The sequence below is a fragment of the Bubalus kerabau genome, chromosome 13 (assembly GCF_029407905.1).
Source record: "Bubalus kerabau isolate K-KA32 ecotype Philippines breed swamp buffalo chromosome 13, PCC_UOA_SB_1v2, whole genome shotgun sequence".
NCBI classification, from domain to species: Eukaryota; Metazoa; Chordata; class Mammalia; order Artiodactyla; family Bovidae; genus Bubalus; species Bubalus kerabau.
This window is the reverse complement of record NC_073636.1, coordinates 1148831-1174129: the sequence shown is the minus strand read 5'-3', so window position 1 is coordinate 1174129 and position 25299 is coordinate 1148831. Positions and strand designations below refer to the sequence as shown.

General features: G+C 41.5%; 1 protein-coding gene across 1 annotated transcript in view; it reads left to right on the top strand.

Moving 5' to 3' along the window:
* The window catches only part of TMX4 (thioredoxin related transmembrane protein 4), a 55207-nt gene that overhangs the window by 25045 nt on the left and 4863 nt on the right, over positions 1 to 25299 (top strand). Inside the window, exons 5-7 of the mRNA XM_055543367.1 lie at positions 6106 to 6151; positions 13630 to 13731; positions 23972 to 24035. Of these exons, the coding sequence (XP_055399342.1) occupies positions 6106 to 6151; positions 13630 to 13731; positions 23972 to 24035 (212 nt within the window). The remainder of the gene's footprint in view (positions 1 to 6105; positions 6152 to 13629; positions 13732 to 23971; positions 24036 to 25299) is intronic.

The window sequence follows — 25299 nt, the reverse complement described above, 5'->3', positions numbered from 1 at the left end:
GCAACCCAGCTGTTATTGGAGGTGTCACTGGATGATGTATAGGTATCATACTACAGAAGGTTAGAAAGTGAGCTGGAAAAGGGACTGATCCACAGGATTTTTGAAACTTTATGAATTCTGAGGGTGCAAAGAACTTAGAATTAATTCTTAAACTTGCAGGCGATCCCTTGCAAAATGTATGGTTTTAAGGCATTCCTTTAAAAATGTTTGTCTTTTAATTTATCTTGGGAGTGATGTATTGAATTTGGAAATTGTAGCTACTAGTAGATGTGCATGGCACCCCACTCCAGTACTGGGAGCCTGGAAACTCCCATGGATGGAGGAGCCTGGTGGGCTGCAGTCCATGGGGTCGCGAAGAGTCAGACATGACTGAGCGACTTCAGTTTCACTTTTCACTTTCATGCATTGGAGAAGGAAATGGCAACCCACTCCAGTGTTCTTGCCTGGAGAATCCCAGGGACGGGAGAGCCTGGTGGGCTGCCGTCTATGGGGTCACACAGAGTCGGACACGACTGAAGTGACTTAGTAGCAGTAGATGTGTGGAAATTTTAGAAATTCATCCATTTGCATTTTCTCCTTATTACAGTAGTATTTTAAGGGAGCATGTTATTTTGCTTGTAAAATGTATAAATCATATGAAAATCATAATGGTATGAGCCACTTTGTTCCAAATTTTTGTACAAGAACTCAAAATTTTTTTTCACTTTTTATTACAGAAACTTTCAAATATACATAAAAATACAGAAAATAGTACAGTAAACCTCCATGTACGTATCACACACCTATTATGATCATCAAATTATAGCTTGTTTTATCAATTGTTTTGAAACAAATACCAAGTGTGTCATTTTATTATATTTTGGTATGTGTCTATAAAAGGTAAGAACTCTTTTTAAAAATCGTAAATATAGTACCCTATTATTATGCAATCTGACCCTACTCACGCCAGCGGAATGAAGGCTGTGAAACCTAGCTGAAGTGCCCTGTGCCCCTGTGGGTTGCAGGTGGAAGGGCGTGACCGCTCTTGTGCAGTGGGCGTGGCCTCTCTCGTGGTGTAGGCGTGGCTTTTCTCCATCAGTTCTTCCTGTGACTATTGGTGATGCCAACAAAGATGAGATGTTGCTTTAAGCTGCTTAGAGTGGGTTATAATAGATATTAATACTAGACTGAAATAGGATTCTAGCTTCCTCCTCAGGGACATGGTTGAGGGCAGTAATGCAGATTGGCCTCGTCCTATTGCAGTGAGAGTGGCTTTGTGTTCTGCCTGCTGAGTAGGGCCATTGCTGGTGGCAGTGCAGAGTGGGTGCTGAGCTTAACAGTGGCAGTACTCTGTTGCACAGCACTGGTGGCCCTTAGGAGAGCTTCCTCAGGCGTTAGGGAAGCCTCTTAATGGAGGCCCTGTTGCCCTGTTGCAACTTTGCTTCAGGTGGTGAAGTGAGAGAGATTCCCCACAAGTTGCTGCCCTTCCTGCAAAACTGAGATACCAGGAGCAAGCCCCACACCCGTGTGTGCTTCGTTCTCCGACTGGAAAGGCATACATTTAACAAGGAAGGCGTGCATTTCTTTTTCCAGTACCGAGAATCCAGTAACATACTGGGCCTCCTTCTTAGTCATGGAGGCTGAAGAGACAGTGACTTCTCGGATGGAGGGATTAAGTGGTTTTAGTCTTCACTCTGACTGTGTTCAGGGGTCAGCTTCCCTTGCTCAGGGCTTTGTACCTGTGGTTTGGCCTGGAGACCTCTGACAGCTTCTTGTCAGAGCACCTTTGAGGCTCTTCTGCATTTTCACTCCTCACCCAGAGTCTCCCTGTGCTGCTCCAGCGTCCCTGCCACTCTGAACCCTTGGATCCAGTGTCTCCCCAGTACCCTGCCTCGTGATGGCCCTGCTAAGGGTGGGGAGCTGTGAGCAGAGGAGTGGAGAGGGATCCAGGGCACTCTCACTTTCCAGCTGCTGCCCACTCAGGCCCACAGGTAGACTCCTGGGTTTTTAATCTTGCTGAGACCGAAATGGTTCACATGAGCAGCTCCACTGTCATGAGTTCACTGTCATTATTATAACAAACTAGACTTCCCTGCCCCTGCCCTTGTCTGCTCCCACCTCTCACCGCAGCCTCACGTCTCAGCCTCAGGGACGGTCATCAGTAGGTTGGGGGTGTGGAGTGTTGACTCTTGCACCTGACCTGCCAGCTGGGCGAGAGTCCTCCCTGCTGGACCTGCAGAACACAGGACTAAAGGAGTGAGTCTTACATAATTCTAGTTAACATACCCTTGTGGTATGGTTTTGAAATGCCCAACTATTGTAAAGATATTTGTTGGACATTGGCCAGAAAGATGGGCATGACTAATGCTTGGGCTTTCATTTGAAACTTTTACATATGTATAGTTTGGAAAATGGAGTAAATTTCCGGTTGAAAAAAAAATGGTGTAGGGATATATTTGAACTGAGTATCATTAGTGTTTCATGATGATGTCAGTTTCCTCTCTGAGGGAAATTTACTTAAGGCCAGTTTTAGACCCTGTAGGCCAAATTAGAGCTGTCTCTGCTCCCTCCACAAACTAATCAGCTTTATTTCTTAGTCATGGATTCCAGGTCTGGGGCCTTCTTATTCACTTATACAATATTAGTGTGATCTCTTTGAGAACTGGGCAGAAAATATACCCTATTGTGGACCTGATTTCCCAGAAATCATACAGTGTGGCTTACATCTGTGATGTTGGATTCTTCTTAAGGAGGCATGAGTATCAAGAGCACTAGTTTTCTAGTGAAAACTGACAGTGTTGCACTTTCTTCACATTTTCAGAAAACTCTAAAGTCAGCTTATTGATTCACCAAAACTCTACCTCTCTGAATTTGAAATGGTGTGCGTGTGTGCGCATGCTAAGTCACTTCTGTCATGTCCCGGTCTTTACAACCCTATGGACTGTAGCCCACCAGGCTCCTCTGTCCATGGGATTCTCCAGACAAAAATACTGGAGTGGGTTGCTGTGCCCTCCTCCAGGGGATCTTCTCCACCCAGGGATCAAACCTGTATCTTTTATGTCTCCTGCTTGGCAGGCTGGTTCTTTATTACTAGTGCCACCTGGGAAGCCTTTTGAAATGGTAAGAATTGCCATTGTGATGATTGAGAGCAGTGATTTGCATCCTCACTTGCCCAGGGGAATTACCTGTGGACTTTTGAAAACTACCCATACATGGCTACTGTCCTAGAGACTGCGCTGATACTGGTCAAGCAGCCTCAGGTGTTTCTGTGAAAGTCACTCAGTTGATTGCAACCCCACAGGCTATATAGCCTGCCAGGTTCTTCTGTCCCTGGAATTTTCTAGGCCAGAATACTGGAGTGGGTAAGCCGTTCCCTTCTCCAGGGGATCTCAACCCAGGGATCGAACCTAGGTCTCCTGCATTGCAGGCAGATTCTTTACCATCTGAGCCACCAGGGAAGCCCCAGATGTTTCTGGGAAGCAGCCAAAGTTGGGAACCACTGAACTACAGATTCGGAAGTGAAGTGAAATGAAAGTCTCTGTCGTGTCTGTTTGTGACCCCATGTACTATACAGTCCATGGAATTTTCTAGGCCAGAATACTGGAGTGGGTATCCCTTCCCTTTTCTAGGAACCAGTGAAGTTGCTCAGTCGTGTCTAACTCTTTGCGATCCCATGGACTGTAGCCTACCAGGCTCCTTCATCCATGGAATCCCCTTCTCCAGGGGATCTTCCCAAACCAGGGATTGAACCCAGGTCTCCTGCATTGCAGGCAGATTCTTTACCAGCTGAACAAGCTCCTGCTAATAAAATTACAGTTCTGCTGTTAACAAATGACTGCTGAACAGGCCTTTAAAGCTTTTAAAGTTAAATGCCATACAACTTCAGAAGCCTTCTGAATACTGAATATAAGCACAGTTTTCCAGTTAAGTGTTATAGGAACTGTGTGGATTGAATATGTAAGAGTAGCCTGATGGCAGACCAGGGCTTTTGACATTATGGATTTAAAACTCTTAAAAGATTGTGGAGTAATGGGGCATTCACATGGTGCCAACGTATCACCCCATGAATGACCTAGCCATTATCAAGCGAAAACCACCTTCCAGTGGAGAGGTCTGTCTCAATCACTAACCAAGTGACTTAGCATCACTCAGGCTTCTTAGTCTCTATATGGAGATGAGATCATAGTCCTCACCTTCCCAGCTCTTTCCTGAAGACTGAGATTCAGTGCTAGTCATGGCCCCAAATAAAAGACACTTGATAAATGTTAGGCTTCTTTGATGGCTTTTGTTTCCCTGTATATCATAATTATAGCTAAGAAGAAAAAGATTGAAACCAATGTCTGTTAATAGATGTTGAATTAAACTGAGACAGGACTGAATTTAAAGATAGGAACAATTGTTTGAAGCTTTAGGAGCCCTAAAGAAAGGAATATACCTAGGGAAAAAATTAAAGCATTCTGAAACTTGAGTAGTTAATGAAAATAAATTTTGTAATAAAGCACAAGAAAGCAGTCTCTTTGATCATGTAATGATTGCTAATGTGAATCCAAAACCACTATCAGTTGATACTTTTAAATGAAATTTAGATTTGTATATGGTATAAATGTAGTTGTTAAATGTTTTAATAATTGTTTCACTGTTAAAAAATAAAATAGGTTTTAAAGGTAGACTGTCCACTAAGGTGAAGGAAAGGGAAGATCCATACACAAACAGACACACACTCCAAATATGCACACACACACACAACTAAACTCCTGGGTTTTTGGTTTGAGAACTTGATGGTCTTGGTACCAGTTACTGGTTTGAGCAAAAGAAAATCAGGGGTTCAGCATTGGGCATATTAAGTTTGAGATGCAGACTTCTTTGTAGAGCTTCCAGGTTGGATGCATGGAGATAGGTCTCCATGGAGAATTCAGGAACACAAAAGGCATATAGATGGTATTTTAAGTTTTAGAAGGAAGGGGGTCACCTGGAGAGAGAGAAAAAGAAAAGTGCTTGGGACTGAGCCACAAGACACTCCAGAGGTAAGAAGCTGGGTAGAGAAGGAGTCAGCAAAAGAAAATTGGAAATGAGTGCCAGGGAGGCAGGAGGGCAGGCAGGGGTGTGCGATTTCCTAAAAGGCAAGTAGAAGGTGCACAAAGGAGAGAGTAGTCCCTTGTGTCTCATGTCTACAAAGAGTTAGGGGAGATGAAGTTTGAGACAGGACATTGAGTGAAGCAATGTGATGTCATTGTGGCCTTAACAGGGAGTCAGGGAGTGCAGCAGTGAGGACAGAAGCCGGATCTGAGTGGGTTAAAGGTAAGGTGAGGAAGAAGGAGCAGCAAGTGTAGGCTCCTCTTTGGAGATTGAGAAGCTGAGTTGGAGGGCCATCTGTGGTCCAGTGATGCTCCTTTCAAAAGATGAGTGAGAGTAGAACGTGTTTTCATGCAGTGAAATGGTCCATCAGAGAGGGAGAAATTGCTGATGCAGAAAATGGGATGAAAGGAAAAACCAAGTCATTAGCAAGACAGAAGGGATGGGATCCAAGGCACAAGTGGAGAGTTTGGACTGTGGTTGGGGTGGTAGTTTCCTCCGTCGGAACAGAAGAAACTGGATGCAGGTGAACACCAGGCTAGATGTGCTGCTGAGACGGTGAGAAAGGCCACCTGCCAGCTGCTGGCTGCACAGTGACAGATGAGTGTGTGTTAGCTGAGGGCACGGGGTGGAGAGGGTGTGTACAGTTTGAAGGGAGAGAAAGGACATGAGCTCTCATCTCTAGTATGAGCCTAGAGGATTCTAGCCGGACGGTGCCCTCAGGTGCCCACTGAGCTTGTGGCTGTGAGGGCAGAGCGTGTGACTTTTCCCCTGAGACCTGCCGCTGCTCAGTGTTAGGAATGTTGCCAGGCATGCACCATGCAGCAAGAAAGGACCAGCAGACCTGACTGTGTTTACTCCTGAGTAATCCAGAACCTGGCCCTGGGGTCTAAGCTCTGTCAGAACGGAAGAGAATCCAGGAGAGAGCATGATGTCTTGCACAAAGTGGAGGAGGAGTCCTTGTGACTCAAGGTTTTGTTTTGTTTTGTTTTTATTCTTTATTATGCTATCCATCACCAGTGGTTCTCCTTACCTTTATTTTTTTTTTTTTAGGATGTCTGGAATGGCTGGTCTTTTTAGCATCTCTGGCAAGATATGGGTGAGTAAATAAGGCCTTTTATGATTATATCAGCAGAGGGGTTTTTAAGAGTGAGAAGGTAGCTTCTAAATAATAGGAAAATGAATACTTATAAATGGTTTCATAATTTCACTTTTCTTCTTAAGCCACACAACTACTCTTACCTGGAGTCATAGTGGGAATGTGTCTTTGTGTAGAAGGACTTGGACAGGGACCAAAAGACCAAAGTCATATTTTCATAGATCAGTAGTGAATCCCTTTGTCAAAGCTGAAAGGGCTTCTGTGGTTTCACTTGCTCTTATTTCTCATTGTCATGCGGCTAAGTCACTTCAGTCGTGTCTGACTCTGTGAGACTCCAGAGACGGCAGCTCACCAGGTTCCCCCGTCCCTGGGATTCTCCAGGCAAGAACACTGGAGTGGGTTGCCATTTCCTTCTCCAATGCATGAAAGTGAAAAGTGAAAGTGAAGTCGCTCTGTCCTGTCCGACCCTTAGCGACCCCATGGACTGCAGCCTACCAGGCTCCTCCGTCCATGGGATTTTCCAGGCAAGAGTACTGGAGTGGGGTGCCATTTCCTTCTCTGTGTCATGATCTCCCTACAAATCAAAGATCCGTTGGGGATCAGCAGACTTCAGTTTGTGGGCGGCCTGGGCTGCTTGTTTTGTTTAATAATGTCTTGTTGGAACATAGTCACATTCACTTATTACCTATTTTCTGTGACTGCTTTCACAGTACAGTGATAGAGATGAGTTGTTTTGACAGAGATCATATGGCCCACAAACCTAAATATTCATGATGTAGCCCTTTAAGGAAAAATTTTCAAGCCCCTTTTATGTGGCTCAGACAGCCTGACTTTTTGTGACCCCATGTACTATAGCAGTCCACTAGGCTTCTCTTTCCATGGGATTCTTCCAGCAAGAATACTGGAGTGGGGTTCCATTTCCTCCTCCAGGGGATCTTCCTGACCCAGGGATCGAACCCATGTCTCACATCCCCTGCATTGGGAGGCAGGTTCTTTACCACTAGCGCCACCTGGGAAGCTGCTATGTGTGATTGTATCACTTTACTGAGTCCTCTCAGTAACTTAGAACTGTTATTATGGTTAAAATGCTGAACTTGTACATAATACTGAATGTGTCACGTAACCTTTGCTCCTCTCTACATGTAGGATGATCTAAATCCTGCCAGATTTGACAAAATTGTCAGGGAATTAAGTATATATTTTTAAAGTATTTCAAAAGATCTTTAGATCTGATTACCTCCCTGTATTTGTCTTTTCTAAGTTATGATTATACATCATTTGTCATATTTGGAACTTAATATTCAAGGAAATATTAACAAGACATGGCAAGAATACACAGAAGAACTATACAAAAAAGATCTTAATGACCCAGATAACCATGATGGTATGATCACTCACCTAGAGCCAGACATCCTGGATTGCAAAGTCAAGTGGAACTTAGGAAGAAGCATCACTGCGAACAAAACTAGTGGAGGTGATGGAATTCAAGATGAGCTATTTCAAATCCTAAAAGATGATGCTGTGAAAGTGCTATACTCAATATGTCAGCAAATTTGGAAAACTCAGCGGTGGCCACAAGACTGGAAAAGGTCAGTTTTCATTCCAATCCCAAAGAAGGGCAGTGCCAAAGAATGTTCAAACTACCGCACAATTGCGCTCATTTCACATGCTAGCAAAGTAATGCTCAAAATTCTCCAAGCCAGGCTTCAACAGTACGTGAACCAAGAATTTCCAGATGTCCAAGCTGGATTTAGAAAAGGCAGAAGAACCAGAGAGCAAATTGCTAACATCCATTGTGTCATAGAAAAAGCGAGAGAGTTCCATAAAAACATCTGCTTCACTCAGTGTGCTAAAGCCCTGAACTGTGTGATCACAGCAAACTGGGGAAAATTCTTAAAGAGATGGGAATACCAAATCACCTTACCTGCCTCCTAAGAAATCTATATGTAGGTCAAGAAGCAACAGTTAAATCCAGACATGGAACAACAGAGTGGTTCCGAATTGGGAAAGGAGTACATCAAGGCTGTATATTGTCACCCTGCTTCTTTAATTTATATGCAGAGTACATCATGCAAAATGCCAGGCTGGATGAAGCACAAGCTAGAATCAAGCTTGCCAGGATAAATATCAATAACCTCAGATATGCAGATGATGCCACCCTTTTGGCAGAAAGCAAAGAGGAACTAAAGAGCCTCTTGATGAAGGAGAAAGAGGAGAGTGAAAAAGCCGGCTTAAAACTTAACATTGAAAAAATGAAGATCATGGCACCTGGTCCCATCACTTCATGGCAAATAGACAGGGAAACAATAGAAACAAGTACAAAATCACTACAGATGGTGATTGCAGCCATGAAATTAAAAGACGCTTGCTCCTTGGAAGAAAAGCTATGACCAACTTAGCATATTAAAAAGGAGAGACATTACTTTGCCAACAAAGGTCTGTTTAGTCAAAGCTATGGTATTTCCATACAAAGTCATGTATAGATGTGAGAGTTGGACTATAAAGAAAGCTGAGTGCTGAAGAATTGATGCTTTTGAACAGTGCTGTTGGAAAAGACTCTTGAGAGTCTCTTGGACTACAAGGAGATCCAACCAGTCCATCCTAAAGGAGATCAGTCCTGGGTGTTCATTAGAAGAACTCATGCTGAAGGTGAATATCCAATACTTTGGCCACCTGATGCGAAGAGCCGATTCATTAGAAAAGACATTGATGCTGGGGAAGTTTGAAAGCATGAGGAGAAGTGGATGACAGAGGATGAGATGGCATTACAAACTCAACGGACATGAGTTTGAGCAAGCTGTAGGACTTGGTTAAAGACACAGAAGCCTGGTGTGCTACAGTCCATGGGTTCGCAGAGAGTCGGACACGACTGAGTGACTGAACAACAACAGTTCATGAAGCTCATGAAAGCTCTGCTTTTTGTGCATATTAGTATATGTTTGGAGAAATTTAAAAAGAACTTTTATATCTCAGTTTTTCAGTTGTATTATATTTTTTGCTTTTTGAGATATACCTACTTTAGGTTTTTTTTTTTTTTTTTAGCAACAGAAAATAAATTGGTGACTTGAACTTAATCTTTTTTGTTTAAATTCTGTTAATTGTCTTTTTTTGACATTTGTATATCATATTTGGAGAAGGCAATGGCACCCCACTCCAGTACTCTTGCCTGGAAAATCCCATGGACGGAGGAGCCTGGTAGGCTGCAGACCATGGGGTCGCAAAGAGTCGGACACGACTGAGCGACTCCACTTTCACTTTTCCCTTTCATGCTTTGGAGAAGGAAATGGCAACCCACTCCAGTGTTCTTGCCTGGAGAATCCCAGGGACGAGGGAGCCTGGTGGGCCGCCGTCTATGGGGTCGCACAGAGTCGGACACGACTGAAGCGACTTAGCAGCAGCTGCGGTATATCATATTAAAAAATAACTAGCATTTGTCTTCTTTTCATATAGTTTCAGTTTCATTTGGTTTTCTTCTGATATTTTCTTTTATTGGTGAGAAGTTTATTCAAAGGTTGAGAATTTTGCATTGCAAACCAGGAACTGAGAGTAAGGATTCAGCCTATTGCAATATTTTGACACTAAATATATTTAGGAGTCATATATTTTGATAGCTATCTGAAAACCTTAACACATATACTCTCTAAACCAACAGGATAATTATAATCGATGTCAGGAATCTTCAAAAGCTTAGCAAAGAATCTGTTACAACTGCAAGTCAGGAGAGAATTTGTTCTGAGGGTTAAGAAGAGATTGTGAAATTTGCTCAGTCGTGTCTGACTCTTAGCAATCTCATGGACTGTAGAATACTGGAGTGGGTAGCCTTTCCCTTCTCCAGGGGATCTTCCCAACCAAGGGATCGAACCCAGGTCTCCAGCATTGCAGGAGAATTCTTTAACAGCTGAGCCACATGAGAAGCCCAAGAATACTGGAATCCCTTCTCCAGTGGATTGTCCTGACCCAGGAATCAAACTGAGGTCTCCTGCATTGCAGGAGGATTCTTTACCAACTAAGCTATCAGGGAAGCCTTAAAAAGAGATTAGATGGAAATTAATTGTGACCCTCACACATTGTTATAAAGTAGTTTTCTTTTCAAAGACAGTACCAGGGAAAATAAATAATTGTTCAAACCTCTGACAGCTTGAGAAGACTTTTGAGAGTCCCTTTTTAGACTGCAAGGAGATCCAACCAGTCCATTCTAAAGGAGATCAGTCCTGGGTGTTCTTTGGAAGGACTGATGCTAAAGCTTAAACTCCAGCATTTTGGCCACCTCATGCAAAGAGTTGACTCATTGGAAAAGACTCTGATGCTGGGAGGGAGTGGGGGCAGGAGGAGAAGGGGACGACAGAGGATGAGATGGCTGGATGGCATCACCGACTCGATAGACGTGAGTCTGAGTGAACTCTGGGAGTTGGTGATGGACAGGGAGGCCTGGCGTGCTGCAATTCATGGGGTTTCAAAGAGTCGGACACGACTGAGCGACTGAACTGAACTGAACTTATAGCTTGACTGGTAACAAGGAGTTGCCATTTTTCATTATGTCATGCAAATGATTTCTGTGTGTGACATTTGGAGCACATGAAGGCCAGGAGTTGATGTTTTACCTCTGTAGGCACAGGGCACAGCCTTGGGCAGCATGGATGGATTCTGTGTGAATGCATTGGACTGCAGAGAACAGGCTGTTTGAAGAACAGAACATGATCCATCTCTGAATAACCAGTTAATATATTCTTATTAGTGATTGAGAAGTACAGTATATATGGTATATGTATGTATATTTGGACTTTCCAGATTTTTTTTTAAAGAACAAAAAGTTTTATAAGAAATTGTAAAATTTGACACTTAGCAATTGGATTTACATTCTATAAGGTCATTTTTTCCTAATATTAATACTGTAATTTTTTCTTTCTGGTTAGTGCCTACCTGGAATTGTTTTTTTCAACTTTCAACCTTTCTGTTATGTTTTGAGTGAATCTTATAAAAAGCTCCACCTCTGAACCTTGAACACATTATCCTGGCTCCATTCCTCAAATCCATCTGACCACTGGTTGGAATGTCCTCCTTTTTTTCTGCTGTAAACAGTGTCTTCATGTAGTCCTCTCATTCAGATCTGTTCATAGCTAAAAATTAGCTTTAATTCAGTCACTTATTACAAAAATATAATATTATAAGGTATTGGGCCCAGCAGGTGACATTTGCATGCATTTTAAGGAAATAATATGATGCTTCCTTGTAATGAGCACATATAATATTGACCTCGGGTCAGTATTTTCCACAAGTGAAGAGTTACTTTGCCTGGCAAAGAAACACAGAAGTCTAAAACTGAAATAGGTCGGTTTTAATCAGTTATTACTTGGAAACATGTATACAGAAAACTTCATGTGCCTAGTACAGGGACTCTAATAGTCTTAAAGGTATTCTGAAACCGTTGTGGACTCAGACAAAGTAAAAGATAAAGATTTGTGGCTACAGTTTTGAAAACAAAACTTGATTAATGAGGCTTTAGTAATTTTTTAGTAATCACCTAAAAAGACCACAAGATGGCAGAGTTTCTCTAAGAAGCTCAAGCAAATTCCTTAGAGTATGACAGTACAAGAAAATTGAAGTGGAATCTGTAAGAGGATGATTTTGAATGCACTGAGAATATGACTTAATGCAGTGATTCAAAGGCACATCATTTACTGAATTCTAGAAAATAACTTAAAAAATTTCTTAAGCATTTCTTAAATCATTTATTTTGCAAAAGGGCTTAAGACACTGTCCAGATGGACTTATACCTGGATGTGTTATTCATTCCAACTATATGGGCAGATACTACTTACAAAGCAAGTTACAGAATTCATATATCCATGGGTCAGCACATATGCACACTGGCTTTCCGTGTCTTCTAATTCCTTGGCCCATTTCAGAGTTCAATTTTGATGATGACATTGAATAATCAAGACAAGCATAAATAAGCTATGTTCAATATGCCAAATTTCCTAGAGAACTGTACAATGCATCTTAAAGCTTCCGCTGAACAGAGTTTGAGCAAAACAACCTTTTATATCCTAAATATCTCTTTTGTCTACTTGGGCTGCAGAGTACTAGATTATTCTTAGATAGTTGCCCTGAAGATAGAGCAATGACCAGTGCCATCAACAGAAGACGGATGACAGTTTTATAAGTCAGGAGTTGTATGCATTCCTGTGAATAGTTTAAGGATTTGCTAGTGTATTTTATTTATTCAATAAATATTTATTGAACACTTTAATTACATGTGTCCGTATTTAAAAACTTGAGGAGTCTTTAGATGTGTCTCTATTGCTGAATAAACAATTGGAGAGAAGAGATCTCAGACTATTCTAGACGAGTTAACAATCTGTTTTGTTTATTCTAAATTAAGCCAGAAGCAGGTATATTATCAATTGTATTGACAGTTACAAACTGAGAAGCCAATGGGAGATACTTGAGTAACTTCAGTTTTGAGAACTATTTAAATAGAATCTTGGACTAGTTTTCATTAACCTCATCAGTTCTGAGCAAGTCATTCAGTCATTATTTCTGTTTGCTGGTGGCATTTAGTTTGGAGCCATTTCATCCTGTGCTCAGTAATTTTGTAGATAAACTATCTATAGACATAAAAATATCATAAAACCATTGGTTTTTTAGTGAATTTTTTTGAAGCTGAAAGGGCCTAAAATAGATGATTATAAAGCTGTCATGAGGCAACAGGTCTCCTTCAAGTCCATGTCTAAAAGGGCTTTGATTCCACACTCCCAAGTTCATATCTGTAATTCCTGTATGATTTAGCATGTGATACTTCTAGCTCAGATTGTATCTCCTCACTCATTTTTTACTGTTCGAGTGAAAAATAGAGTCCCAGGGGATAGTAAACAAGAATGAATGTGCACTTTCTTCAAAGGCTGATGATATCTTATTTGCTCATAATGAATTAACTGAAAAATGTCAATTTTATGGTGATTAGGAAATTTGTAAAGGATGGCTGGGTGTCGAGCAATAAGAATATGACTAGAAAAAGAAAGTATGGAAACATTTAAATGGTTGATGTTCCATAAGCAGTAATTTAGTTCTACTTAAAAATTGATAAAGGCCCAATTAAAAAAAAAGTTTAATTTTTTATGGATATCATATTATTAGTAATCATTAAGGTATATAAGTTGTTAGGGGATAGTGACCAAAAAGAAATCTCATGATGGAAGAAGGATAAACAATCCTACCAGAGTTCTGTTTGGTCATTAACTTCAAAGAAGTATAACTCTTACTAGATACGACCTTGATTTTTACTCTCAGATTCTCAGTGTTATAAAATCTGACTTGCTCTTGAAAAATAATATAGATGCATAATCCGCTGGATGATCTTTGTGGGAACTCATATAAATAGAACTGTAGACTTGAGTAAAGTGGTAAAGAGGGAGATTCAAACATTTTTAGTTCTCTTTATAAATTTTTTTTTTTTTTCTTTTTTCTTCTGTTTACAGCATCTTCACAACTATTTCACAGTGACCCTTGGAGTTCCTGCTTGGTGTTCTTACTTCTTCTTTGTGATAGCCACCTTGATTTTTGGCCTTCTCATGGGTCTGGTAAGAGATAACATGAATCTCTTTTCTTGTCTTTAAAACCAGTTGGTTTCATGCAAAACTAGAAAGCAGCCAAGAAAGAAAAAGCACATAAACAAACATCATTTTGTGTATAATCTAAGCAGTTAAATAACATTTGCTTGTATGATACTACTTTCAATGGAAATTTGAGATATAATGGAAAATTCATTAAATTATTATCCCCAGTCCCCTCTCTTAAATATTCTGAAGATATGTGCCACCCAAAATATAGGCAGTATTGAAGAGAGAAATAGAGACTTAACTTGAGTTGATAAGTTAGTTTCCAAGACAACTGAGTCAGCTGTGAATTCACACATTGCCTACTTGATTAGAACACTGTTGTGATAAGGCCAAAGCTGTGAATTTGTTCCTTGGATGAGCAAGATGATTTTTCCTATTTGTATCCTCAAATTGAAAATCTAAATGTGACCAGCTTATTATACTCCAGTTTTCCCAAGGTAGATTTTGTAAGATAACGTGGATTTAAAAAAAATCACAATCATTGTTACATGAAAAAATTAGATGCAAACCATATCACTATGTCTTCTTTGGATTTGAAAATCCCTATCCATTAGGTATCTGTATACATTCTTCCTAGAGTTTTAGATAGGGCTTGGAATAATTTTATGCTTTATACTTAATTATGTGGGAAATGTAAATGCTTGAGTGTGTTTTTCTCTTGGGTATATATTTTTGAAATCTTTTTCTTTACCTACTCTTGATCAATTTGAGCTTTAAACTTGAGAAGTTCATAAAAGTTATTATACTATATACTAATCACATAGCTCTTAAACACTATATTATAGATAGGAATAATTGATGACTAAAATTTTATAGAAAAAGGATCACCCTTTAGGTAAGTTTGTTAGAGTCTGTCCTTACATTTTGTAATGTATTTCAGCTCTTTTTCACAGTCTTTTAAAAAATAAACTTAAGGAAAATGTTAGCAGTCATCTTTATAGCAAGCCATAACTTGGTGCTACAAAGTCATATTCCAGGGTGCCAAGAAGGCTTGCTTTTATTTTGCCATGAGTATGCTTACCTCATATATGGTTTGCATTTGTCATTTGACTGCTGATGTTAACTTCATGGATAGGGATAGAACTTAAGTGGTCCTGGGTAATTCAGTAGTCCTGGGTATGTTCCATTCTGCTGTATTGATCTTATTGCTAATTAACGTGTCCTTAGTCCTCTGGCCTAAAATAATTTGACTTTGGATATAACTTTGTGGATATCAATGTATTTCTCCCATCTGCTGTCTACTCTGGAGCTGCATGAGTGTGTGGCTTCTGTAGGAGAAACAATATGAGATCCTGGGTGATTCTGAGATGGAGTTATTCTGGATGTAGTTGAGTATGGGCCTATTGGAAGTGAAAGTGAAGTCGCTCAGTGGTGTCCGACTCTTTGTGTCCCCAGGGACTGTAGCCTACCAAGCTCCTCCGTCCATAGGATTTTCCAGGCAAGAATATTGGAGTGGGTTGTCATTTCCTTCTCCAGGAGACCTTCCCGACCCAGGGATTGAACCCAGGTCCTCCCGCATTATAGGCAGACGCTGTACCCTCTGAGCCACCAGGGAAGCCCAAACATTGAAAAATCTTCTCACATAAATAGTTTAGAATTTTATTTTTGAGGTTGACTTTAAGTTGAAAAAGTCAGGCCTATCTGGGCCCTAAGTTTATTTGGAAACTGAGTCAAATTATCACTGTAGGAAGGTTATTAGAGACTTGATCTGAAGAAGGGAGTTGATTCTAGACGATTCAAGTGACCAAGTGATACTGTTCCTTTAAAGAAATTGGGAAGAGAACGTTATTTAAGGAAATAATAATTCCAAAGCAGTAATAGACTCATATGTTTTCTGTTAATACATTTCCGTAAAACAGCTAGTGTGTATCTCTGCTCAACGTGCATTTTCTGTACCTGTAATGTGTGTTGAAAGTGACACAACAGCTAGAAGCTTTGCCTTCAGTGAGGTCTCAGGTTCACTGATCCCCATCACCTTTGCCTTTAACTGGGGACTGAAAGCAAGGCATGGGTGTCATCATGTGAAGCTTGATCTCCATGACCTCAGAGGGTCTCCTTCCTTCTGTGAGTCATCAGTTCACTTCAGTTGCTCGGTCATGTCCGACTCTTTGCAACCCCATGGACTGCAGAACGCCAGGCCTCCCTGTCCATCACCAACTCCTGGAGTTTACTCAAACTCACGTCCATCGAGTTGGTGATCCATCCAACCATCTCATCCTCTGTCGTCCCCTTCTCCTCCTGCCCTTAATCTTTCCCAGCTTCAAGGGATTTTCTAATGAGACAGTTCTTCGTGTCAGGTGGTGAAAGTATTGGAGTTTCAGCTTTAACATCAGTCCTTCTAATAAATATTCAGGATGATTTCCTTTAGGATGGGCTGGTTTGATCTCCTTGCTGTCCAAGGGACTTCTCAAGAGTCTTCTCTAGCACCACAGTTCAAAAGCATCAATTCTTTGGCGCTCAGTTTTCTTTATAGTCCAACTCGCATGTCCATACATGACCACTGGAAAAACCATAGCTTTGACTAGAAGGACCTTTATCAGCAAAGTAATGTCTCTGCTTTTTAATATGCTGTCTAGGTTGGTCATAGCTTTTCTTCCAAGGAGCAAGCATCTTTTAATTTCATGGCTGTAGTCACCGTCTGCAGTGATTTTGGAGCCCAAGAAAATAAACTCTGTCACTGTTTCCATTGTTTCTCCATCTATTTGCCATGAAGTGATGGGACTGGATGCCTTGATCTTTGTTTTCTGAATGTTGAGTTTCAAGCCAGCTTTTTCACTCTCTTCTTTCACTTTCATCAAGAGGCTCTTTAGTTCTTCTTTGCTTTCTGCCATAAGGGTGGTGTCACCTGCATATCTGAGGTTATTGATATTTCTCCTGGCAATCTTGATTTCAGCTTGTGCTTCATCCAGCCCAACATTTTGTGTGATATACTCTGCATGTAAGTTAAATAAGCAGGGTGACAATACACAGCCTTGACGTACTCCTTTCCCAATTTGGAGGCAGTCTGTTTTTCCATTTCCGATTCTAGCTGTTTCTTGACCTGCGTACTTGAGATTTCTCAGGATGCACTTCAGGTGGTCTGGTATTCCCATCTCTTTAAGAATTTTCCACAGTTTATTGTGATCCACACAGTCAAAGGCTTTGACGTAATTAATAAAGCAGAAGTAGATGTTTTTCTGGTATTTCCTTGCTTTTTCAATGATCCAGTGGATATTGGCAATTTGATCTCTGGTTCCTTTGCCTTTTCTAAATCCAGCTTGAACATCTGGAATTTCACATCTGGAACAGTACAGTTCCTGTACTATTGAAGGCTGGCTTGGAGAATTTTGAGCATTACTTTGCTAGTGTGTGAGATGAGTGCAATTGTCTGGTAGTTTGAACATTCTTTGACATTACCTTTCTTTGAGATTGGAATGAAAACTGACCATTTCTAGTCCTGTGGCCACTGCTGAGTTTTCCAAGTTTGCTGGCATATTGAGTGGTTATCTGGGTCATAAAGATATTTTTTGTATTAGATCAGATCAGTCGCTCAGTCGCTCAGATCAGTCACTCAGTCCGACTCTTTGCGACCCCATGAATTGCAGCATGCCAGGCCTCCCTGTCCATCACCAACTCCCGGAGTTCACAGAGACTCACATCCATTGAGTCAGTGATGCCATCCAGCCTTCTCATCCTCTGTCGTCCCCTTCTCCTCTTGCCCCCAATCCCTCCCAGCATCAGACTCTTTTTCAATGAGTCAACTCTTCGCATGAGGTGGCCAAAGTACTGGAGTTTCAGCTTTAGCATCATTCCTTCCAAAGTAATCCCAGGGCTGATGTCCTTCAGAATGGACTGGTTGGATCTCCTTGCAGTCCAAGGGACTCTCAAGAGTCTTCTCCAACACCACAGTTCAAAAGCATCAATTCTTCGGCGCTCAGCCTTCTTCACAGTCCAACTATCACATCCATACATGACCACAGGAAAAACCATAGCCTTGACTAGACGAACCTTTGTTGGCAAAGTAATGTCTCTGCTTTTGAATATGCTATCTAGGTTGGTCATTACTTTCCTTCCAAGGAGTAAGCGTCTTTTAATTTCATGGCTGCAGTCACCATCTGCAGTGATTTTGGAGCCCCAAAAAATAAAGTCTGACACTGTTTCCACTGTTTCCCCATCTATTTTCCATGAAGTGATGGGACCAGATGCCATGATCTTCGTTTTCTGAATGTTGAGCTTTAAGCCAACTTTTTCACTCTCCACTTTCACTTTCATCAAGAGGCTTTTGAGTTCCTCTTCACTTTCTGCCATAAGGGTGGTGTCAGAGGTGATTGATATTTCTCCCGGCAATCTTGATTCCAGCTTGTGTTTCTTCCAGTCCAGTGTTTCTCATGATGTACTCTGCATAGAAGTTAAATAAACAGGGTGACAATATACAGCCTTGATATACTCCTTTTCCTATTTGGCACCAGTCTGTTGTTCCATATCCAGTTCTAACTGTTGCTTCCTGACCTGCATACAAATTCTTGCCACCTCTTCTTAATGTCTTCTGCTTCTGTTAGGCCCATACCATTTCTGTCCTTTATTGTGCCAGTCTTTGCATGAAATGTTAATATACGCATTGCCCAGGAAGGGCACGACGTTTCCCATAGAGAAGTGATTTCCTGATCAAGTCTTTGTTTCCCATAAGCTTCACCGTTACATCTTTCTTTTTTTCCATAATTTTAAAAGATGGGAAGTCAAAGCAGGACTGCTAGTTTGGTTTTTGTTTGCTGTCTTTATTGAGACTAGTAATGGTTGAAATATTTTTCAAGTGATTTTTTTTTTGTTAATTAATTTATTTTAATTGGAGGCTAATTACTTTACAGTATTGTAGTGGTTTTTGACATACATTGACATGAATCAGCCATGGGTGTACATGTGTTCTCCATCCTGAACCCCCCTCCCACCTCCCTCCCCATCCCATCCCTCAGGGTCATCCCAGTGCACCGGCTCTGAGCGCACTGTCTCATGCATCAAACCTGGACTGGCGATCTATTTCACATATGGTAATAAACATGTTTCAATGCTATTCTCTCAAATCACCCCACCCTCTCCTTCTCCCAGAGTCTAAAAGTCTGTTCTTTACATCTGTGTCTGTTTTGCTGTCTCGCATATAGCATCGTCATTACCATCTTTCTAAAGTCCATATATATATATGCGTTAATATACTCTACTGTTGTTTCTCTTTCTGACTTACTTCACTCTGTATAATCGGCTCCAGTTTCATCCATGCACCTCATTAGAACTGATTCAAATGCATTCTTTTTAATGGCTGAGTAATATTCCATTGTGTATATGTACCACAGCTTTCTTATCCATTCATTGCTGATGGACATCTAGGTTGCTTCCATGTCCTGGCTATTATAAACAGTGCTGCAATGAACACTGGGGTACACGTATCTCTTTCAATTCTGGTTTCCTTGGTGCATGTGCCCAGCAGTGGGATTGCTGGGTCATATGGCAGTTCTATTTCCAGTTTTTGTAAGGAAACTCCACACTGTTCTCCATAGTGGCTGTACTAGTTCCATGTTACTTTTCACATGTAACCCAAGGGCTCAGTTTTAGAAATGAAGTTTCTATATTCTGTAGAATATATTTCTATATATTTTTCTATTTCTATATTCTGCACTTTAAACCAACATGGGGAAGGCCCGTAAGTGTACATCAGATCGCTCTGGTTGCATCACTTTCTGATAGCAACTGTGCTTTGAAGGATGGAAAACAGCAAAGCTTCGGACAGGCAGAAAAGCCATGGAATATACGGGCAGCAAACTTTTGCCTGTCTTATCTGATCTCCATTTCAGTTGCTGTAGATACTGTCTGAATTTTGCAACTTGGGTGAACCATTTTTCTATTGGGTTGGCCAGTAGTTCATTTGGGTTTTCCCCAAGATCTTATGGGAAAACTGGAATGAACTTTTTTGGTCAACCCAGTATATGCTGCTGACCACTTCCTAGCACAGAGCTTCCACAGAGAGGGTCTCCAGTATCAGGAGGTGTAGCTCTCACTCTCTATGAAAGATGGCAGATCTGTCTGCTCTCCTCTTTTAGATGCCTGGCTGTCTGCTAAGCTGAAACCTGAAAATCTAACTATTGGAGGGAAGAGGGAGAGGAGGGTACCATTCCTGTATAGGCCCTGTTTGTAAACAGTGCCATGTTTAGTGGTTCAGAAAGTGTCCCATCACGAGAGAGTGGTTCTTTAGATTAGAAAATAGATCCTGAACTGAAGGAACGAGAGGATTTTCCTCCCAATTTCTGGGAAGGATGACAGTGTAATGGAGTTATGTAGTGTTAGAGACATGAAACAGCGCTTAGTGGTAGATTGACGCCAGACTTGTCCTTTTGAGAGACTGCAAGTCATGGGAAATAGATGGGGAAACAGTGGAAACAGTGTCAGACTTTATTTTGGGGGGCTCCAAACTCACTGCAGATGGTGACTGCAGCCATGAAATTAAAAGATGCTTACTCCTTGGAAGAAAAGTTATGACCAACCTAGATAGCATATTGAAAAGCAGAGACATTACCTTGCCAACAAAGGTCCGTCTAGTCAAGGCTATGGTTTTTCCAGTGGTCATGTATGGATGTGAGAGTTTGACTGTGAAGAAAGCTGAGCACCAAAGAATTGATGCTTTTGAACTGTGGTGTTGGAGAAGATTCTTGAGAGTCCCTTGGACTGCAAGGAGATCCAACCAGTCCATTCTAAAAGGGATTGGTCCTGGGTGTTCTTTGGAAGGAATTATGCTAAAGCTGAAATTCCAGTACTTTGGTCAACTCATGTGAAGAGTTGACTCATTGGAAAAGAGTCTGATGTTGGGAGGGATTGGGGGCAGGAGGAGAAGGGGACGACAGAGGATGAGATGGCTGGATGGCATCACCGACTCGATGGACATGAATTTGGATGAACTTCGGGAGTTGGTGATGGACAGAGAGGCCTGGCGTGCTGCAATTCATGTGGTCACAAAGAGTCGGACACAACTGAGCGACTGAACTGAACTGACTGAAGTGAGAAAACAGTTAAGTGACTTGCCCAGGGTCATGCAGCTGACAGGGTTGAGGCTGGTGTCCCATAAGTCTCTTCTAGGCCCCCTTACATAGCATTCTAGATGGCCCAGGTATCTCACAGGTGGGACTTACTCCCTTCCAGGCTTTGTTGTAAATGCCAATTATTTGTGACTGGAAGGTGTTTCTTCTTTCCTTTGCAATGTGACCAAACCAAAAATTTCTGCTTCAGTTGGTATTAAGAAAGGCAAAAGGAAAAAGAAAGTCACAGAAAAGCATTATGTTCAGTGAATAGCTACTATAAGCATGTGGCTATCATTTGGTTTTCAGACTCTGTCTTTTCAGGTGGAAGTGTTTTCCTCTTTGTTGTTCACATCAGTTTTCCAACCCTCTGTGCTTCGTGCATCCCACTGCCCTGCACGTGGGTTTCCTCCGTCTGTCATTTAGGCGTTTCTCTGGATCCAAGCTCCAATACTTTGGCCACCTGATGCAAAGAACTCACTAATTGGAAAAGACCCTGATGCTGGGAAAGATTAAAGGCGAGAGGAGAAGGGGACGACAGAGGATGAGATGGTTGAATGGCATCACCGACTCAATGGACATGAGTTTGAGTAAACTCTGGGAGGTAGTGAAGGACAGGGAAGCCTGGCATGCTGCAGTCCATGGGGTTGCAGAATCGGACATGAGTGAATGACTGAACAACAACTGGATCCAACAGCCTCTGTGTGCAGCGTGGTGCTGCTTACATGAGTCAGACCACTGGTGGTGCTCGTCCTCTCCTAACCATGTCCAGGGCCCCAAAGGCCACCTCTCTTAAGTGGTCATTCTGTATCCTTCCCCACCCCCAGGACTGGTTGTTGTCTCTGTATCTCTGAAGTATCTATCAAAGAGCTTTCTTCATTTTTTTATGAGTTCCCTGATACATATTGCTTTACAGCTTCTTTTTTTATCTTTTTCTGAACCCTTCCCCCCAGATTTTAACATGATATCTTAAATGTAATGAACCAAGTATTAAGTAAAGTAATAAATAACTATGCAGGTGGTAATAGTCAAAGTGAGTTACTCATTTGATGTTTATAAAATTGAATCAAAAGGACATGACTTTAGAGTTTTAAAAGTTTTGAACCCCTTAAATTTATGAAGTACTGTTCCTATTTTAAAGATTGGGCCGTTGTTCACAGTAAAGGTGAAGGCCAAGAGTTAGTTCAGTACAGGAGGACCAGTGCAGCCCTTCTCAGCAGGCGGCTTCCTCTCACGCTGGTCTCTCTCTGCTGGGCAGTACTGTGCGGAGGCCGTGTGGAGGGTGTAGAGAGCGAGGGACCCCGACTGCCTCAGTCCCATTTCACACGTCGTCCCATCAGTTTCATCACCGCAGCACACAATCCGGGTGTGGAACATGAGCCAGAATGAACCTTCCTCTAGGAAGCTTGTAGTTTATCAAGGGAAGCAGCTTATTAGTAGTAAGTAGAAAGTGAGTCAATGCTGCAATCAAGGTTGGAGGTGAGGCCAGTCACTCTTTAAAATAAGATCTAGTTCACATCATTGATATGTTTTCTCAGTTTGTCCCTCTAGTAATTTCTTTTTTAAATTATTATTATTATTTTCCCACTGCTTTTTTTGTTTTTTTTTAATTGGAGGCTAATTACTTTACAGTATTGTGGTGGTTTTTGCCATACATTCACATGAATCAGCCATGGGTGTACATGTGTTTCCCATCCTGACCCTCCCTCCCCATCCCATCCCTCAGGGTCCTGCCAGTGCACCTCTAGTAATTTCTTACAGCACTCTTAGTAATTCTACACCCTGAAATACTCTTCCACATAATCAGGAGTTTCCCACTGGTGAGTGACAACCCATATACAGACTCATTTTATTTATCATACTGTTGTTCAGTCACCAAGTCATGTCCAACTCTACAAGACCCCATGGACTGCAGCACTCCAGGCTTCCCTGTCCCTCACCATCTCCCTTAGTTTTCCAAGTTCATGTCCATTGATTCAGTGATGCTATCCAACCATCTCATCCTCTGTTGCCCTTTTCTCCTTCTGCCTTCAGTCTTTCCCAGCATCAGGGTCTTTTCCAGTGAGTCAGCTGTTCGCATGGGGTGGCCACAGTATTAGAGGTTCACCTTCAGCATCAGTCCTTCCAAAAAGTGTTCAAGGTTGATTTCCTTTAAGACTGACTGGATTGACCTCCTTTCAGTCCAAGGGACTCTCAAGAGTCTTCTCCAACATCACAATTCAAAAGCATTAATTCTTCAGTGCTCTGCCTTCTTTATTGTCCAGCTTTCATATCAGTACATGACTACTGGGAAAACCATAGCCTTGACTATATGCACCTTTGTTGGCAGAATGATGTCTTTGCTTTTTAACACTATTATCTAGGTTTGTCATAGCTTCCCTGCCAAGAAGTAGTCGTCTTCCGATTTCATGGCTACAGTCACCGTCCTCATTGGTTTTAGAGCCAAGAAGAGGAAATGTGTCCCTGCTTCCACCTTTTCCCCTTCTGTTTGCTGTGTAGTAAAGGGACGGCTCAGAGGTTAAAGCGTCTGCCTGCAATGCAGGAGACCTGGGTTAGATCCCTGGGTTGGGAAGATCGCCTGGAGAAGGAAATGGCAACCTGCTCCAGTATTCTTGCCTGGAGGATCCCATGGATGGAGGAGCCTGGCGGGCTACAGTCCACGGGGTCACAATCGGACACGACTGAGCGACTTCACTTCACAAAGGGACCAGATGCCAGGGTCTTAGTTTTCTGAATGTGGAGTTTTAAGCCGGCTCTTTCACTCTCCTCCTCCATCTTCCCTCATCAAGAGGCTCTTTAGTTCCTCTTTGCTTTCTGTCATGAGAGTGGTATCATTTGTCATAGTAGGGTTTTTTAAAGGATCACTTCAGACTTGGCTGAGAATGTCTGTTTTCTTATACTTGCTTATTATTTTTAGTGGACTGTGTATATACATTTGACTTTGTGACCTCTGTTTGAAATTAATAGTATTTTCCAGCATTATATCCACATTTGAAAAATAGAAAATTCTTAATTATACCCTTGCCTTGTTTTTTTGAGGACTTTTGACCAATTGTTCTGTATTTATCTATGAATATCTGGTTATAGAAGCAAGGCCTAACTTTAAGGTTGTTTGGTAATAAATGTTCTATTTACTCACTGTAAAATCACTGTTTTCCCTCCAGGTCTTGGTAGTAATATCTGAATGTTTCTACTTGCCACTTCCAAGGAATTTATCTGAACATTCTGGTAAGTATGACAAGTTTATGAGATAGAGTATCTTTAGAAGTCTGTGATATGCCCTTCTGTGCTCATTGTGAATTTTCCTGTGGTTTGCTGGTGACCAAACATTTACCACCACCAAATTCCTTGAACTGTGTTCTCTAGATAGATTTGAGCAAGCATTCTTTTATTTCCTCTCTTACATTAAAGAACATTTCATTTTGGCCATTACTTTTTCCCTTGAATTGTATGCCTTTCATTAATCAGTTGACATGTTTTCCTTCATTCAAACTGGGCTGAGCAAGGCAGGAGGGGAAGTGGCACTTACTGAGTTCCTCCTGTGTACCAGTAATGACTGAGCCATAATAGCAGTCTTCCCAAATCCTTTCACTACTTCACACTGTTTCTGGGACCAAATACCCCTGGATTTCCATGCTTTTATTCCTGTTGTTTGCAGGAAGACTTTGTTTTTTTGGCCATACTTGTGTCCTGTGGGATCTTTCTTTCCTGACCATGATAGTACCCACACTTCCTGAAGGGGAAGTGCAGAGTCCTAACCATTGGACCGCCAGGGAAGTGTTGAAGACTCATGAGACTTTGTAATTATTGAATTTTATGTGAGTTTAACTAAATAAGCTTATATTTCTTTTTTAATTCTTAAAGTTTTTAAGGCTTTCAGACTTCCATATATAATTATAAACTATGTTATATTCCTTAGAATTCTTAAAAGTAACAGAATCCCAGTTTAAAGTAACTTAGGGGAAGAAAGAAAAATCTATTAGTTTACAAAGCTGAAAAATCCAAGGATGTTCTGGCTTCATGCTCAGCCCAAAGATGATAGGTTTCTGTCTCTGTGAAGCTGATTCAGTGGCTTTCAACAGCCCCAACTCACATTTTATCAGTTTAACAATCCCTGTAGAAGGAGAGAAAGTTTTCCTCCTCACTCTGGCCAAAAATTCCTGGACAGTACTCCAACTGGCTCTGCTTAAGTCAGAGTTTGAACCAATTACCATGACCAGTGAGTGTTTTGCTGAGCATTCTACAAGGTGCATAACACAGAGCACAGAGGAACCTTTGCCCTCCATGCCCCTGGGCTGTGCCCAAGTCAGCTCGGTCAGCGAGTCTCCAGAGAGAGGTGGAGACACCCTGGATGGGGCTAGGATGCCATCCAGAGATCTGTCCTTTGCAGTAACATGGTTTCACGATGGAGAAAGCCATCCTGTGCCCCATTGTTTCATTTCACAGCAAAATGCAATCAACTGCTGAATGACCTTTTTAAAATTGAAGTATA